This window comes from Chlorocebus sabaeus, chromosome 11 (genome assembly GCF_047675955.1).
Source record: "Chlorocebus sabaeus isolate Y175 chromosome 11, mChlSab1.0.hap1, whole genome shotgun sequence".
Taxonomy (NCBI): domain Eukaryota; kingdom Metazoa; phylum Chordata; class Mammalia; order Primates; family Cercopithecidae; genus Chlorocebus; species Chlorocebus sabaeus.
Genome location: NC_132914.1, coordinates 77,826,301 through 77,845,639, shown reverse-complemented (window position 1 = coordinate 77,845,639; position 19,339 = coordinate 77,826,301). Strand labels below are relative to the sequence as shown.

The window sequence follows — 19,339 nt, the reverse complement described above, 5'->3', positions numbered from 1 at the left end:
TCTTTCATAGTCTATCCTTCATCAAAATCTTCCAGCCTTTCCAAGTCCTAACTCTGGGAGCACCATTCTCGAGAATGGCCAAGGGCAGAAGAAAACACACACTGGCATGTTAACCTAGTTATAAACCCTGGGCTAGAGTGTCCCAGTCTTACCACACATCCCTCAGACCATATGCTGGTCCTCCTCTGTCTCTTCCCCAGACTTCAGTTTTTCCTGTTTCTATCTGAACACCAGTTATTTTGCTTTCTTTCCTACCTCCCTCTGTAGTTCTCTTCCCTTTACCATAGCTTCCAAAGAAATTGAAACTGAGAACCCATTCATAGATGGCCTCTGTCTTTTACTCCTGGGAAAAGTGTTCATGAACTTTCAACTGGAAGTGCTGTTGAATAAATTTTGGGAGTAGGGGGAAATTGAGATACCAGACATTCTTTCTGAGGTAAAGACTGTGTGAATATGTAGGTGGAAAGTGAGGGCCACTACAATATCATTGCTACATCTATTCCCATCTGTTCTTGGCATCCCAAGCAAAGGAGATTTCTCTGAGTGCTACAGTACACTTCCAGCCCCGGTATGGAAATCTGCCTTTTTGTAAAGTGTCTTCCATATGAGCCTGCTCACCATGCAGCTCAGCAATGATTATGCATATCATTACATTGGGTCATAGTGACTTTGTTGTAAGATTTATTATATTACAACATCACTTGATTACAGCAGAATATATATCTTCAGCCTTCCTAGTTTATTGCTAATACCACATTATCATTTGCTCATAGCTGTATGCTGACAACCTATCATATTTAAAGGGGACATTGTGAAATCCCCATAAATTGGGATTTGTGAAAATTACTTTGCTTACATAATCTGTGTGGTTCAGCTACACCTACTAAAATTGTCTAGTTTCATTCTTAATTATATTCACATCCTGTACTGGCATCCCTTATGGAACATTAGGCAATATGAGCTGTTGATTTGTATCTACTTGTTGGTGAATAAAAAATGATACAAATCAATAGGTCACTGATACAACCAGTTGTCCTTGTCCTGCTTGATGGCATTTGATTATTAGAGTAGTGATTACATTTAAATATCTAAACGCATATATGCATCATTTTATAAATCCAAGTAAAACTTTAACATGCTGTAGAGTTTAGATTACAATGGAAATTGTAAGCATAAGATTTCACCAAGATGTTTATATTTTGAATTACATTTTTAAGGGAATCAATCATTTGATAGATGAATAAAATGTTACCATAATAGTAAATTTATGTCATTCTTTAAATACAGATTTAAAGTTCTAGCATTAAAAATAGAATGAAATTGGAAGAATACCTTAGCTCCTCCAAACTTTTCTTCACTTCTCTGGTTAAAAAGTCTTAAAGTCTTAAATTCTCCCATTATTCACTCCTTTGACAATAGGACCCAATATATGATTGTAATTTTATATTAATTATCAATCAAAATCAGATTTAGTACTAATTCATTTTTTCCCTCCTTGACAAAGGCTTGGAGGGAATGGGACATAGCACAAGTATGTTTAATGTTGGAGAAAGGGTGGAACGTCACGTAACAAGAGCCCTAATAGAGCTGAAGGAAATAGCAGGCATGGGTGAGAAGACCTATGGATAAGAAAAAGCCTGTGGAGAGTGTAGGCAGCAGAGGAAATCTTCATGTATTTGTAGATTCAACATAATGAAGATGGTTAAGCTTGCTATGCATTAGAATTTAAGTCAGTCGGTAAGAATGTAAAGGGACATAACTTGGTTAAAAAAAACCAACTGTAAAACAGAGTTTTTCAGAGATAGAATCATCTGCCTTAGAAAGAAGTGGATGAATCAATGCCAGGAGAGACTGACGGGAATTTTTTAGAGTTCCAAGATGAATGGTCAAATTAAGGGCACTTCCTTCTTTAAGATTCCATGAATGTGCAAACCAAGTGAAGGTCTTGAGTGCATATAAAGTTTCAATGTACCTATGATGATGATGGCATTGTCACCCGCTTGAAGGACTGCAGATCTAGAAGGGAAGAGCTACAGAACAGATTTTCATATTATATAAACATAACTGTCCATTTAATAATTTTTAATTCACAGAGATTGGCAAACTTCATTGTGTATGGAGAATATATTAACAAAGCATATGAATTAGTGGAAAGACCAGGGATGTGTAGCCTGAAGTTGAACATCTGCCTTGTACTGGTGAAATAATTTTTGATAATTTAGTATCTCTATTAGGCATATCCATATCCCCATCTATTGGAAAGATAACACAATGTCAGTAATTATGTTGTATACAATTATAAAATATATAAAAATAGTAACTTACAGAAATATAGCTGGCATTAATATAATCCGAACCTGGAACACTAGCGTCAGCTATCAGCTTTACTCTGTTGTTATTATCTAGAAGAAAATATAAGGAACAAATGCTAATTGGCTTTTTAAATTGTTACTACTTTTTTTTTTTTACTATAAAAGTAACACAAAGGAGTTCATAATATGACATTCCAATTTCACAGATGGTGGCAAATTTAAAAATGTTATTTATTCTCCCATACTTCTACCACCCAGAGACAATGACTATTAATATGTCCTTGTATATATTTCCAGAATTTTCTATACATATTCTTTGTATTCTAATTTTCTTTAGCTACAAATGGATATACAATCTGTTCTGCAAATCATTTTTTAATTTACCTGTGTCTTTCCATATCAGCATAAACAAAGATATGTAGTTCATGATTTTAAAAAGCTATACAGTATTTCACTGTTTGAATATAACATAGTTATTTAACCTTTTATTAATATTTAAATGATCAACAATTATAAAATGCTGAATAGACATAATTGAAATTTTTGCATATATGTAGGAGTAAACTTGTAGAATATATTACTAGCAGTAAAATTTTTAGATTATATATATGCATTCCAAATTTTGAAAAGCATTTCTAAATTATTCTCTAACAATTCACACTCTGAACCCAAGTGTTTGAAAAATTCTGTTTCCTCTTACTTTAACTATCACAAGGTATTATTAAACATCTTATGTTCTTTTGACAAATACAAATTGATGTCGCATAATATTTATTTTGATTTCCTTAAATACAAGTGAAACTGAATTTCTTTGCTTATGTTTATTAACCATTTTAATGCCTTTTCTATTAACCGCCTTTCACATTTTCTCATTTTTATTTTTAAAAAGTATGCTAAAATAGAAGGCTACATAGAGCCTTTTGTCATATGGATTAAAATTTTCTTCTTAGTTTGTCACTTGTCCTTGACTTTGTCTATCAATTTTACCATGCAAAAATTTATATTATTATGCAATCAAATTTCTTATTATTTTTCTCTATGACTTCAGGATTGTACCATTTGTCAAAGTGGTTTGTCATTACAAATTATTATTACTTTTACAAATGATAGTTTTTTCTGAAAATTTCATAGATTTTTCTCATTTTAAGTATTTCAATCTTTGACCCATTGGGACTTTTTTTTTTTTTTTTTTTAGGAATGAGGTATAGATATATCTTTTATTGTTTATCTGTTGTCGTTGGAACAGCAAATAGTATCAATTTTTTAACATTTCATCTTTTCTCCCTAATTCGGAACACCACTTTGTTTTCTAGGTAGTTAGGTCTATTTCCAGACCATTCATTCTTTTCCATTAATTTATCCGCCTATTCTTTCTTTCAAATTTCTAATTACTACTTTTTAGAATATTTTAAGAGCTAGTAAAATTAGATACCCTGTACTTGTTACTTTTCTTCAAAGAAAAACGTCAGAAATTATTTTTCCTGAGAAAGTTTACCGACTTGATATTATAATTGAAACATCCAGTAATAATTTTAACTAAACATGGAAATGACATGAAATATCCACTGCTTAATTGTTTTGACGGGTTGTCTGTTTGTTTTCAAGGAGGCAAAATGGGTAAGCAGGATTGGTTCTGAATTCCAGATGATCTGCCTACCATACATATGGCCTTGGGTAAGTTGCTTAGCTTCTCTGCTCCTCGGTTACCTCAGCTATAAGGTGTCATTATAACACAGATTTTGTATAATCCTCTTAAAGAAAATAACACTGTTTCTTTTCTTATTGATTGAAAAATGAACCTGTATTTACCATGGTGAAGCACAATTCGGCCTCACTTGTAAAACGAATTCATGTAAGTGCACATTTACTCTGATCTTTAATGAATATTTTACAATGCATTTTTTAATGTTCCATAGGAAAACACTGCTATGCTCGTAAGGGAAACTAATGCACAAAGCTAAGTGAGAATATTGCCTTTGCATTTGATGCTAGGTCTGTCGGAAGATGTTAAACAGGTTCATTACTTGGGTTAAATTACAAAGCTAAGAAACTATTATGTCTACAGTTTCTTGCACCTGCATAAGTGAACTTGTGTGAACAAACTGAAAACCATGTATACTAACTTTAGTTAAATATGAACAAAGCAAAAGAAATATAATTTGATAGTCACTGCCAATAAAATACATTATTATAATTCAGTCAATATAAAATAAAATAAGGAAACAACAAAAAAAGTTAAGATGGTAGGCATTTAAAAATACTTCCTAGCTAAACCAAAACCAACAAATGCACATACATGGTTTTATGTTTGGTAAGCGGTTTTTTGCTCTATTCCAAGGCAGATCAGCATCAGTTGAAGAAAGATCCTGAAGAAATTTTGGTAATTCCTGTAAAATAAAGTCATTGCAAAGTTTACATTTATCAGAGGTAAACAAGAAATTTCACTTATTAAAAGACAGTTATTTGTTCTAAACAATTTTTTAATTTGTAAATTAAAAGCACTTATCATAACTGTGGAAATGAGATCAAGTTAACAGTAATGAGTTTCCCTAGGTTTTCACCAAAAATACCCTGAATAAAGTTGCTCAGTTGGGCTATTGCTCTTTCTGAGATAATTTCTTTGCACATTGGGAAGCCTTAAGATGTGGCAACCATGTTAGTGACCATTTTACATATGTTACTAATGGTTTCATCGGGTACACACTATTGTTTAATATTTTAATGTCTACTTAGTAGGAAGAGGGATTTCAATGATTTATTTTTTGTTTTTTCTCCTCAGGCAGTGTGATTTCATGCCTATTAATTGGTACAACACTGGTCACATTGAGAAGATGCCAGAGGTCAATTTCTGCTCTCAGTAAGCATTGTTAAATCAATAATGGAATGCAAAGGTGCGATTAAGAATTATCAGATGTAGATGAAGGGTCAAGAAGATCTATTATTGACATTTGATGAAAATTTATGATATTATTTACCTACCTTGCTCTTGGCAAAGCAAGCATCATTAAAAAATCTGGTATAAGAAAATATGTTCATTATTTCGTTGAGCTGAAAATTTATGTGTATGAAATTTATAGTTTTCCATTTTAGAAATCTCAACTTAGCAAATTTCATAAAAAGCACTAAACATATGTGTGTTAATAATTTTTCAACATCAATATAAATTATTTCTTTTAATTAGATAAGTTTCCCTTTCTTAGTTTTTCCCAAAATTAAAATCTGGACAGTTGTTTACATATGGGTATGTATTAAGGGACAGGAATGGCGTAAGATCTGAATTCTGATGTGTTGGCACCAAAGGCTTACAAAAACTTTTTAACCCAGTAAGGAGTCCTAGAACAGCTTCCTCATGTCAAAGTTTTGGAAATACATAAAGAAGGGAGAAAAAAGGTGAGTTTAAATGGACTGAAAGAGCACTTATATTTTATAATTATTTCACAGAAAAGTTTCCATTTCTAGACTAAAGCAGCTCTGGCTTTGGTAAGCAATGCTCAAACACCAGGTTGATTGTTTGGATGGTAATGTTACACTGGGCAGTCTTATCCTTACCAGGGTGCACAAGGCCACAATTCTCCCTATTTAGCTCTATCTCTTTTCAGTGGTACCCGAGCTGAGTTAGACTGTTTTTGCATTCCTATCCTTTTCCTCTCTCTGGAACACCTTTTTTTCCTTTACCTTCTCATTAGACTTCTGCTCATCCTAAAGTTCATCTTTAAAGTCACCTTTTTTATGAAATCTTTTCTGGTTGATATACAAACAGATTTGATCCTCAATCTTTATACATATCTCCATCATGATACAGTAAATTTGTAATTTTTACACATCTGCAGTTCTTACCATAATATGAGCTTCTTTATGGTAGAATTTATCATCATAATAGCTAATACTTGTGCCAGCTACTGTTCTTAGTATTACTTATATTCAATCATTTTATATTCATAATTTAATAAAGTAGATATTATCATTTTACAAATGAAGATATTGAGGCACAGAGAGTTTAAGAAATTTGCCCAAAGTCACTTAGCTGGTAAGTGCTGATTTAATGTATATCAATGTGCCAAATACAATGTCTATCACATAGTAGGAACTTATAAATATTTAAGATGTCAGTGAATATGTCCAGAGTTAAAAAGTTTATCAAATATATGCACCAAAATGTATTTATTAAAACATAATAATTTAATAATTTGCTTTAGAAATTCTTAACAAAGCATTAGACAAAACACAATTTTTAAAAAGTTCTTAAAACTATGGTCTTCAAAACAGTTAAACTAGAAACTTTCTCATATAATACACGTGAAAATGTTATTGCTAATAAAACTTTTTATCTACTCGGTCATGCATAATGTAATTATATTCGCTCTTATTCTAGTGAAATTACACTTTTGCTCCTGAAAAATTGAGAATTCTTGCTGTCTAAAGCCTAGGAAGAATTTTATGGCACCATTGATTTTGTTAAGTCCAGACCAATATTTCTTAAGAAGCATAACCAAAAGGCTGCAGGAAATACCATTAATCTTTTCTCATTTTTGTTATTATTCCCTAAGAGACTGAAATATTGTAATTCTGAATTATTTAATCTAATTGTTTTAGTCTTTGTTTCAGAAGTTCACACACTGGGAATTTCATGGAAAAAAATAAAATAGAAGTAATGTTTTTGGTGACATTTAGAAATCTGTCTTTCTTAATAACAAAATAATCACGTAAGTTAGAAAAGATGCTTATAAGTCTTAAAGTAGCTTGCAGATTTGATATCTACATTATGTTTTTAAACAATTTCAATTTTATAGATACACAAAATGTTAAAAACAATAAAACTATTCCCAACTTTTAAGTAGATTTAAAGTGACAAATTCTTAATTTTAAACATTTTCATTATATGATACAGCACTTATTCCATAGTAACTTAAAAAGACCCCTGTAAAACGCGGACATTGTTTATATGGTTTTTAAACAATTTTTAGGCAGTTCTAGAAATAATTTTCTTATAGTCTCTGGAAGCATTAAGTTCTGGTCTCATATTCATCTATATCACTAATGTAATCCAAGTAGGTAAACATAAAATGAAATAATTTAGTGTCTAAATGTAAAATAATTACTTAAATATAAAACTACATGTATAGTATGACCTAAACCTTGAACACACACACAAAACCTAATGAATGTATCATTCTATATTTGCATCTACATCTGGATGAAAGAGCAGAGAAGAGACAAGGTCATGCTGCCAATACAGGGGAGGTCTGAAGAAGAGCACCTTTTCCTGACACAGTAGGTGAATAATTCTGATCAGGTTGCACCAGAGGCTGCCCAGTGTAACATTACTATCAAAACAATCAGCCTGGTAATTGGGTATTGATTATCAAGGCCAGAGTCCTTCATGGCCTTGCATGCTTAAAATGGACATGAAATGTGACACATGAAACGACTGGAGGTCTTGCAATGTTGTGACAACTGCTAGTAACATACCGAAAATTCTTCTTGAAACTTTAGGTTGTTGTTTGTGCAAAGCTCTTCAACATGTTGCAGGAAGGATTTCTTGCTTATTGGCCTCCAAGTAAAGAAGGGTATAGAATAGGGTCATGTTAGATTATATTTGTTCACGTTTGCATTGGCACTGGCTTCACTGTTAACAAGTTAAAGAACAATGGACATCCCCAAAACCACAAACAACACAGCTTTTTAAAGTCACTCTGTTATATTTATAAAATTAACTTTTCCTCTTTAAGCTCACTTTCTTTGTATTCATGGTACAAAATTCCTTCAATTTTTTAGTGACATTCAATAAAGGATTTAGCATTTTAATGAAGAACGTTTTTCAAGTAAATGTAAGAGCATGAAGTTATCATTGAATCCTAAAGCACATAATACCTCTTTGTCAGACAGAAAACATTTTATACATTACAAGGTTTTAGAAGATATAAAATATTGCAGTGACCTCATTCTCATAATGACATGGTTTTCAAACCCCAAGGAGTTTAAATATCCCCGTATTACTTCCCAAGCTAAAATACAGACATGCAGGCTTCACCCCAGAGAGAGAGAAAGCATTTCTCCAGTTACCATGCAATTAGTCATGCTTTTATGATTTATATCCAGCTTGGAGGTTTTTCCAGCAAACATACAAAAAGCGAATCACACAGTAAGGTTCTACTGAGTCAGTGCATCTAACTTTGATATTCAAAAAGAAGAAAAAAATATTTAACAAACTTACTTGATGGATTTTCTATAACTAAGTAACCTGCAATAGAGATTGTGTTAAATGCATTGTGAGTCAAAGTGGACAGCTAATTCTGAAAGAAGTGTAGATCAAAGTCAGAAAACTATAATAAATCAATAATATAAAATGTGCTATGCCTTTAACTAATATGTGATCAATATTTTAAATTTTATTTCTTTTTTGAAATTATATCATTTGGACTCAAACATGTCAAATAATTTACCTTCTTTCTCGAGCTAAAATGTTGTTATTGTTATTATAAATGTCATTATAAATACCTGAAAATGTTAGGCATTTAGGATACTACATTAAAAATAGATCATTTTTAAATCATTTTTAAAAATATTGCATGGTATTTAGTGGTCTAAAAGAGTTAATGTGGGTTTTAAAAATATTTCCTTTATATATAGAAAGTACTGAACCAGACAGAATCAATCCATAAAACATGACATCACATTGGCTAAGTATTGTTTCATGAGTGAGTTTGGATAAATACACAGCAACAACAAATTATAATTATTTCCATTATTTTAGACCTATCTTTTGTGACAGATCATTGGCCAAATTATTTAAACTCTGTAAAAAGAGAAATAATTTTAACGGCTAAGTAGGCTATACAGACACAAACTTAGAGAGGGGTGTATCATTAATAACACTTATGTCATGCACAACAAATTAGCACTGCAAAAAACACAAAAGGCACAAAATATAATGAAATGAACTAAGGAACATATGAACGTTTCAAAGTTTTAAATTTAGAATAATATTAGGGATTTTACTATATTCTTTAATTGAAAAATATTTGTAAGAAGGTATGTTTTTTGAAGTAAAGGATGAATAAAAGAAAAAAAATTGGTTTGAAAAACAGAGCATCATAAATATGAAAATGGTCAAAAAGAAGTATGTTTAATGAAGAAAACATGAGTAAAAAGGAAGTATATTTCATTACAATACAGGAATTGTTGAAAAATATGGGGGTGCTGGAGCAGGTATTACAAAGTGGAATGTTAGAATTCTCAGTTAATGATGGGTGCCCCCAAGCAGAAAGAGATATTGTATCTTCCAGCTTCTCAGAGTAAACATAAAGTGGTAGACTATTCCATTACCAAACAGGGCATCTAAGTGACAGAGTAGCAGTAACTCAGCAAAGAGTCTTGGTGGATAAGCTTAAGAGTGCCCCACAATACCCTAGAGTGATCTAAAGAAAGCAAGAAAGAATTCCTGACTCTACATGGATATGGAGCTGGCTGAAAGGGCTACCAAATGAGAAGAATCTTTGATTTGGGGAAGGGAAAGTGGAATGTCTGAATATTGGAGGCCCTGGAAATGTCTCTGACACAGTAACAGATGCAGTGGGGACTGAAGCAACAATCAATCTTTGTTGAAAATAATTACCCCTCAGCAAAGACCAGCAAGAAAGAAAGATAAACTACAGGCTACAGCCACACATACTACCTAGCTTCCTTAAGATAACTTATCCAATGCTTCTAGGCTACCTTGTTCTTCAGAAATAGGAAAGAATAGAGGGTTGTGTTGGGCAAATTCTGATCAACTGAACTTAAGATATATATGACTGAGATGCTTTGATTACCAAGATCTATTTCCCTGCTACCACATGGACATAGAAACTCTTGAGCTTTGTGGCGATAACTTTCACAATAACAGCAAATATTATTCCATTGTGATTGGTAAAATTTAAGCACACTGTATCTGATTTAGTGACAGGCTAGTGGTCCACCTATATAAGGATAGTGAGACTGCCATCCTATCGCAGAGAGATTCCTTTTTCCTAGAGGATTATTTGAGCCGGTACTGCAAAAGTATTTTTACTGGGATAACTGGAATTTAAAGTAGATGTTAGTTTCTGGGAAAACATCAATAAACCATTTTAAGAATCGGTATACATTTGTGAAATCCCTAAGAGACATTAAATGTGAATAATCACATTAAAGAACAAGTGAGCAAGAAATAGCTAAAGCAAAATATTATTCATATTATTGCTCTTCTTTCTTTAATCATGTCTATTCTTCATTTCAGAAGTTATGATTAATTGAATAAATATACATTTTTTGTTTTAAGTCCATGTCTTTTCAGTGAAAAACTCTACCAAAAGTTGCTGTTTCACTATTCTTAATTCATTATGCATTTAAAATCTCTCCCTAAAGATTCTTTTTTTTTTTTTGTCAGAAATACATCATTGTAAATTTAGTAAGTGCTATGAAACTCAGATTTTTAAAAGTTTGTACAGATGCCATTGGTGCCTAACTAATATCACCTGGGCACTCAACATTCCCATGCAAGGAGATAGTTTCCCACTACAAGGACCTGCCATTCTCCCCTGAGTGTTTCCTGCATACAGGCTAGAAGCATCGGAGAGTAAATGTCCCAAGAAACATTCATCAACCAATGACTAACCAAAGTTGGGGGATAAATACCCCAGCTCCCTCACCCCTCAAGGGGGATAATAATGATGTGCGTTTCATGATGTCCGCCTAAAGATATTTTAAACCATAATGGGCTATATTGGATTTGGGTGGGTGTTTGTGAATTCTTGCCTTTTATAAAATATGATGCCTTTATTGGTTTCAAATACCTGCTCGAACAATTACCAGTTATGTTATTATGTGCAATACTTAATTTTTCTGTGCCTCAGTTTCCTAGTTTGGGAAACATATGTAAATTAAGTTCATATATTTAAAGGTCTTTGGCTTTAGTAAGCAATACATAAGTACTGGTTACTATCATTAGTATGATAACTATTATTTCTAGTTTATTTTGTATATCTCATGCTGCTCCTATCCATGCTGCTGTATAATTGATACTGATATAAGGAAGGGATTTTTTCCATTATTTCCAAAAGAATATTCTCTTAATTGTACTCAAAGATGGATAGACTATATTGTGCTAAAATATGGTAGTCACAAATATCTAGATTTCAAATCCAAGTCTGGATTTCTAGCTCTCAATTCAAGATCCCAAACAAATCTCTAATACAATGACCATAATAATTCAGTTTTCATGTAATCATGTAAAACATTTCTAACCATGCTCACATTTCTGACCTTATTCCTTGTAACTCCTCTTCATGCATTGTTTTTGCACTCCAGATATTCTCTATGTATCCCTCCCTCTCAATTTGATACCATTCCAGGCATTCTTCCTACAACGGAAATTTTACTTATTCTTTAACACATGATTCAAATGTTAACTACCCTATCGATCTTACTCTGTTTTACTAGAAGAAAATAATTTCATTTCCCTGTAAAATCGAATTTCCAAGGACAAATCATCTTCTATGTTGTATTATGGCTATTTAAGTCCCTGCATTAAGGATACAAGCATTTGGGTTCATATATACTTCAGGGCTGGGGCAGGATTACAACTTGGCCTACTAGATGTCCCCCATAACATTATTCATAGTAAACATTAAATAAATCATATCAAATATAAAATTGTGGATGAATTCAGATTAAGATACACAGAAAGCAAAATATGAATATTCTGGTTTTATTGTGAGAGAATATCTGAATTGAATACATTTCCCACTAAATTATTAAGAAACTAAGAATTCTCAAGAGGTCCTAACTCAAAGTTTTAAATATGTATAACCAATTGATTTATCAACAAAAAGCATATGAGTCTAAGCAAAAGCCACATTAGATAACCTAACATTATAAATTAACAGGTGCACTTTGTTAGGAAGTTAGATAAATTAATAATAAAATTGCTCTTGCCTACTCAAGTGATAAAAATAGGCACACACTTTAAGAAAAAGAGAGGTGGAACCTGTTTTGGCTTTATTTTCTTTTGTATCATTCTTTTTTATCTAAATCCAATCACTTTTTAGAATCTGTTCTTCGTATTTATGTTTATGTAAGATAAGAAATAAAGTTTCTAGTAGTCCAGTTTTTAGGTAATTTTCTAGTCTGTACTTACATCACAATCATTTGTGAGTTGAAATCTTCAAATACCTATCAGGAATGCTCAAATTGAGAAGACACTTTGAGATCAATTACCTGACTATTTTTTTAAAAAGTTAGATATTTCCTTCCTCATTGTTGTCTATAGTATACTTATCATTGCTTTGGTTCTTAGCCTCATGTTGTACAGGTGTATTTATCGCTCAGGTTTTGGCTACATTCTAAATTGTATTTTTCTTTGAGGTTTTAAACTTTAATGTTTATATAAAAATATTAACTTGAATAATTTATAGAGAGAATTAGAAAAGAAAATGGGACAAACTATAAGGAAAATGCAGTAACTTATCACTGATGAGGGATAGTTAAATTCCTAATAGGTAAAACTGTTTGCTTAAATAAGCACTAAAAACTAACAGAAATTGATGTGCATGAAAATCAACAATGCTATTTCAGGAGTGCTAGTTTTGAATGAAGTGATCCAAGGAGATACTCAAACATACTCAGATAGAAAACTTTATATTAACATTTTAAAAACTTAAAAAAACTGTTAAATGGAAAGTATTTTTAGACTGGTAGGATATTCTCATTCACTTATGATAGTGAGTCTGACTGAATATAGTCAGACTATATTCAGTTCATTGCTGGATAAATCAATTTGGGAACAGTCCAGATTTCAATAAGATAACTAATTTCCAATAGAAAGGGCTAAACACTTTTTATTACATGAATCTTAACTGTCCTAAATTCTATATCTTTTGGTTGAAAAGGGTCTTATTTCATGTCTGGACTCATTTCTTTAAAGTCTATCAAAAACTTAAATTCCACTCAGATTACTCTTGATGGATCTAGAAGGGAAGCATTTATTTATGTTGGCAGTGGTGATTGAAGACCATATTGTCACAGAGACTCAGCTTTCCCTCAAGGTCAATTAGTTGAAATCTATAGGGAATTAAAATATAGTCCTAATAGAGAGCCACAGATGATAGCCTATAGTTGAGCAGCTTCAACCAGCATTATTAGTGGTATGGGACAAAGTGAGAAACTTTTTTTCTACTTAACCAGTGATGTTAAGTTAAAAATAAAAGAATCTCAAATTTGTCAATTGATGTAAAAATATGCATTTGCATCCCATAGCGTGTACTTGCTACTTAAATTTGTGAAGAATCTATTTGTCCAGTAAAATATTAATATTTCCAAGTGTTGTATGATACTGAGTGTGAGTTTTCAGTTTGTATATTTCATCAAGTCACTAATAACACATAAATTACATCTACTTCTACAGTATTCTATTGCTTATCCAAAGCATCTGCTTTAATGCTTTTAGAGGTGCCTCAATTTTTGTTATTTCTTATTACTTTTCTTTATTCTGGGTTTGAAAATAATGCTCTTTCACGTCCTTCTTCATTCTTTTACCAAATCATTGATGTTTCTGTGGTGCTCAATATAAATTTAAAATATCCTAACCCATGGCTGGTCCTATACAGTTGACTCTAAAACTTTATAAGAGAAACATACCATAAGTGAGTAATAGAATACTTCTTATGTATTTATTTATGTATGTATGTATTTATTTTTTTTTTTTTTGAGATGGAGTTTCACTCTTGTTGCCCAGGCTGGAGTGCAATAGTGTAACCTCGGCTCACTGCAACCTCCGCCTCCCGGGTTCAAGCAATTCTCCTGCCTCAGCCTCCAGAGTAGCTGAGATTACAGGCACCTGCCACTATGCCCGGCTAACTTTTGTAATTTTAGTAGAGACGGGTTTTTGCCATGTTGGCCAGGCTGGTCTGGAGCTCCTGACCTCAGGGGATCCACCCACCTCGACCTCCCAAAGTGCTGGGATTACAGGCATGAGCCACCACGCCTGGCCATGTAATACTTTTTTAAATCAGGAAGACAATTAATAATAAATGATATGTATTACTTTCTCAACATGTCTTCTCATATGTGTAGGATGAATCAGTTTAAAAGAAGCATTAAATTTGAAGGATATCTCTTTGGAGGCAATGTTTCTTCCTTTCTCATCACACTATTCCCAGTGCCTAAAACAGTACTTAGCATTTTAGAAATACTCAATTATTATTTATTTTTATTTAATCAAGATGAAATGGCCTTTTAGATGAGAAGCGAATGCAATATTCTTGCTGATGTCAAAGATCTCAGATGTATGATCCCCAGTGTGGCAGAAGTTGAATTTTCCTTATTACTAAGCCTTTTCATACCAGCACATTTGAAAAAAAGTTCTTGCCAGAAGTCTTCTTTTGTCATCCATGTATTCTAAATGAAAACCATGGGCATTGTTTAGCTACATCAGGGGCAACAAGGTAGAATTTGTAGATAGAGAGGAGAAAGAGACTGATCAAAGCTGTGTGAAGAGATGAATCGGGCTCTGAGTAAGGACTCAATGAATAGGAGACACCAGAAGACATTACACCAGCTAAAAATAAGGCCTTACTGTCTGTTAGCCAGGATGGCAGGCAGGCAATAACATTTCTCTGTTAGGTGTTAGAAGCAACCTCAGAAAACTAGATTTGGAACAAGACAGATCTACTTTAAATGGTATGATGTATGTAGAGGTGTTCTATAAAGGTTCTGACTAACACAAGTGATTAAGTTCAGCTCTGTCAGGGTAAGGGCTCTGACTGAGCAGGGTACTTATTCACTGATTCTAGGAAAGAAAATTTGGTGTTAGAGAGAGGAGAGCAAGAAAAAAAGAATGAAAGAAGCAAGGAAAGAAAGAAAGGAAGAAAGAAAGAAAGAAAGAAAGAAAGAAAGAAAGAAAGAAAGAAAGAAAGAAAGAAAGAAAGAAAGAAAGGGAAAGAAAGAAAGAGAGAGAAAGAGAGAGAGAGAAAGAGAGAGAGAGAAAGAGAGAGAGAGAAAGAAAGAGAGAAAGAAAAGAGAAGAGAAAAGAAAGAAGAGAAAGAAAATAGGGAAGGAGTGAGAGAGAGAGAGAGCGAGAGTGAGAGAGAGAGAGAGCAAGAGAGAGAGAGAAAGAGAGAAGGAGAAAAGGAATAGGAAAAGGATTCTATTTTATGATGATGAAGAAAGACATTTAGCAGAGTTGCTCAACCAAACTACCTCTGAGTCTGGAATGGCCCAGAGGTTAACTTTGAGTGCTGGTTGAAAATTGATATTTTATGTGTAATATGATCAATTAAATCTTTAGTTTAACAGCGTCTTACTTTGACAACTGTTTGAATCCCATCAAGCAGGTCCTCTGAAGGAAATGTATTTTCATAAAAGTATTTTAATTCTGTCAATGGGAACTTGGTAACTAGTTAATCTGAAGTTAAAACAAGGTTACTTATGATTCCCAAATGCTAAATGTGATTAGAGTAGAAACAGACCAGGCTTCCTGATTTTAATAATGCAGAGTACTATTCATGGTTAAACAGACTATCAGGAGCTTTGGCCCCATTCAGCCTTATAGCTCATGAAGACAAACTCTTCTTTAGTAAGGCGTGTGATTTTGAAATCAAATGCCTTTTTATTCTCTGCCTCCATTCATATTCCTCCATTCATATTCCTTCATTCTTTGCATGAAGAAATTTATTATGTTTAGGGCACTCAATCAGTTACTGAGGTCCCTGCTAGTGCTGATATTCTGCTATGCTACTCTCAGAATGTAACAAACAATGTTTGTGCCAGTATACAAATGGCATTTCTGAGCATCAAGGGAGTGCCTGGAAGCATGCACAGTTGGCTACCCATTGGTCAGTCCAGAAATAACGTTTCCATGAAATATGCCATTCTGTGTATGCACCAGAGAGTCAGGGAACAAGAAATGTCATTGCATTGGTCCTGACAGGTTAACCACCTAGAGTTGCAGAAATGAGCTTGTATGAAATGTAAATATAGTTTCCACCCATCAGATGTGGAACTCAGTTCTTGTGTCATGTTAATAACAGAATGAGAAGCCTGTATAGGAATCTAGGTGCAAACTTAATTTGCTATCAAACCTAACACAACATGGGAACACTGCAAATTCTCAGGACATGCACATTATGAGTCAATGTGCATTTTGATAAGATTAACTTGACCATTATCAATAGCATGCAATATTATAAAGGACATGTTGTAAGTAGAAAGTATAGCTTTTTGGGGGAGCTTTGGAAAAAACAGTGCATTAAGCAACAAGATGTTCAATATTATGTATTTTAAAATATAGAGCACACCACATGACAAGATTAAAATAATCACAGCAGAGTTCTGCATTACCACAGTAACTTACTGGATGACAAAAATCTCCTTGCGTCTAAAGAAAAATGAAGAGTATCTGGAAGTAAAGATTCATTATTTATTTAGTATACAAACACACTGAATTATTTTTGATTTGCTATTACAAGAACATGAGCATTAAGTATCTCCAACTTCATTCTAAGTATAGAACATTTCTTGAATTCTGAATTCACAAATTTTTGCCATTGTTTGCAAAGATAGCTTAAGTTTAGAACAGAAGTAAAATATACGACCACAATTTGTCAAAGAATGATGACACTTAAAATGCAAACTATTAGGATTTCATATATCAGTCAAAAATTATGAGTCATTATTGAACCCAAAATAAAAATTGCACTACTAGAAGTTTTCCAGTTTCTGCAAGTTTGAGTCAACACTAAAATGCCATCACTTCTTTGCTTCATATCTTGAGACAACAAAGAAATCTAAAGAGGCACCTCTTTCTTTAGACTCATTCTCATCATAGAAAATGTTGCTGAGGAAGAATTCCATGGGTTTTTGTCTATTTAAGAAAGTTTACATTAATATTCTGTAGTATGCTTCTAAGTTACACACACACACACACACACACACACGTGTATCTTGATACCTCAGAGACAGACCTGGGCTAGCTTGTAGCTCTTCTGCTTATTAGCTGTATGACCTTAGACATTTACATAAACCTGTCCTATCATCATTTTTTAAATCCATCTGTAAAATGGGGATAGGAGTACCTACCACTAAGGGTTGAAAGAGTTAAGTAAGTAGAAAGTATAGCTTTTTGGGAGAGCTTTGGAAAAAACAGTGCATTAAGCAACAAGATGTTCAATATTATGTATTTTAAAAATCCCTACACGCAGAGTTTAACACAGGAGTTGCTCATAAACAGTAGCTATTATTTTGTTAGCAAATCCTATATATGAAAGTAGACTAGGGTAGTATTCAATTTTACAAATATAAATCACGATAATAACAATACCAAAGGTATTCTGGTTTACAGTTTACAAAGTATGCATGTAGAATTTTTTTTAAGCAGTAATCTTTCTGAAGACATAACCGTATATTTAACAAACATTCAACATGTACACTTCTAAAGTTATTGAAGAAAGAAAATTATTGAAGAAGATTTCTCTTAAAATAGAAATGTTTCCAACTCATTAGAGTGTTTGCTTTATTTTGTTGTGAATTTTAATTCTATTTGTGATTATTGGATTGGGCTTTGAGGCTTAAAATAATGTGCCATTACATTCACTCAACTAAAATAGGCAGGGTAATTAGTATGAAGTGGTGCGTAAAATTTTTGGAAAAAAAAATTGAGGAATAAAGAAACTGAGTTTTTGTCAAGTAAGAATATCAGTGACATTGATTAATATTGTTTTACTATTCTTTTCTGATTTAGTCTGCATAAGAAACAAAACTTCCATGACTTAAATGTGGAAAGAAGATAGTAAAAAATAAACTTATTTAGCAAATAGTCTTTTTAGCTGATGAAAATTCTGTTATTTAATTATAAGTGATGTAGCTCTCATGGGAAGGTAATCATTTTACAGTTAAACTAGTTAAAGGCAATCCACAAAGTGAGTCAGTCTCAGTGATACAGGTCTGTGTCTTACCTGTGCGTGTCTGTGTCTGCTGATCTTGCCAATAAGAGCTCTAAGAAACCTAACTTTAATGAACTAAGTGGTGGTATTTTGCAGGAGCCATCACAAAATGTTGTTCTGTATGTTTATTAAATAACAAAACACAAGGATCATTTCCTAATTTGGTAAGTGTGAAACAGATGAGCCCAAAATGTTAAATATTCTTCCTAAGAATTATAGTTTGTGTTACCTAAACTTAAACATAAAATGTGAATAATTTTTGTGCATAACATAATTATTCCAGTTGAGAATTTAAAATATTATTTTGGTGCATCCTTGAATTTTTTTCATGGAATTAAAGAGCACTACATCTTTATTTGACTTCTGCTCTCGTTTGGGAAGAAATAGTATAGCGTGAGAGAAGGCATTTTCAAAAGTTTGGCGAAACAAAGTGGAACATAATTAAATAATGAGAATTTACAAGTAACAAAAATTACAGAATGGGCTTTAAAATGTAAATATACAGGCAGAGAGTATAAAACAGTTAATAATTTCTAAAATATGAAACCATAAATCCTTGAAAGGACTTAGCACCAAGCACCATGCTTGTTTTTTGTTTTATTTTTGCCTAGTCAATAACTTCCTAAAATTATTATTTTAATTATTGATTAGAGATTCTTCTTTTATCATTTATCTTTTGGACATGGGAAAACATACAGGACTGAGAAAAATTATGAGCTCAATTTTGCATGAAAAATTTAGCTGGCTGGAATAAAAAGGACATGCCTAAGAATCAAGTAGAGAGAGCATATGTTAGCTGGGTAGTTTTTGTTTTGTTTTGTTTTGCTTTGTTTTTTTGTGACGGACTTTCGCTCTTGTTGCCCAGGCTGGAGTGCAATGGTGCGATCTTGGCTCACTGCCACTTCCAACCTCCTGGGTTCAAGTGATTCTCCTGCCTCAGCCTCCTGAGTAGCTGGGATTACAGGCATGTGCCACCACGCCAGGCTAATTTTTGTATTTTTAGTAGAGATGGGGTTTTACCATGTTGGGCTGGCTAGTCTCAAAATCTTGACCTCAGGTGATCCACCCACC

General features: G+C 32.8%; 1 protein-coding gene across 1 annotated transcript in view; it reads right to left on the bottom strand.

The window, feature by feature from the left end:
* Positions 1–19,339, bottom strand: part of PTPRQ (protein tyrosine phosphatase receptor type Q) — a 216,970-nt gene that overhangs the window by 19,565 nt on the left and 178,066 nt on the right. Inside the window, exons 36-39 of the mRNA XM_073020970.1 lie at positions 8,527–8,553; positions 7,782–7,863; positions 4,609–4,699; positions 2,326–2,402 (exon numbers count right to left, since the gene is read on the bottom strand). Coding sequence (XP_072877071.1) covers positions 2,326–2,402; positions 4,609–4,699; positions 7,782–7,863; positions 8,527–8,553 — 277 coding nt within the window. The remainder of the gene's footprint in view (positions 1–2,325; positions 2,403–4,608; positions 4,700–7,781; positions 7,864–8,526; positions 8,554–19,339) is intronic.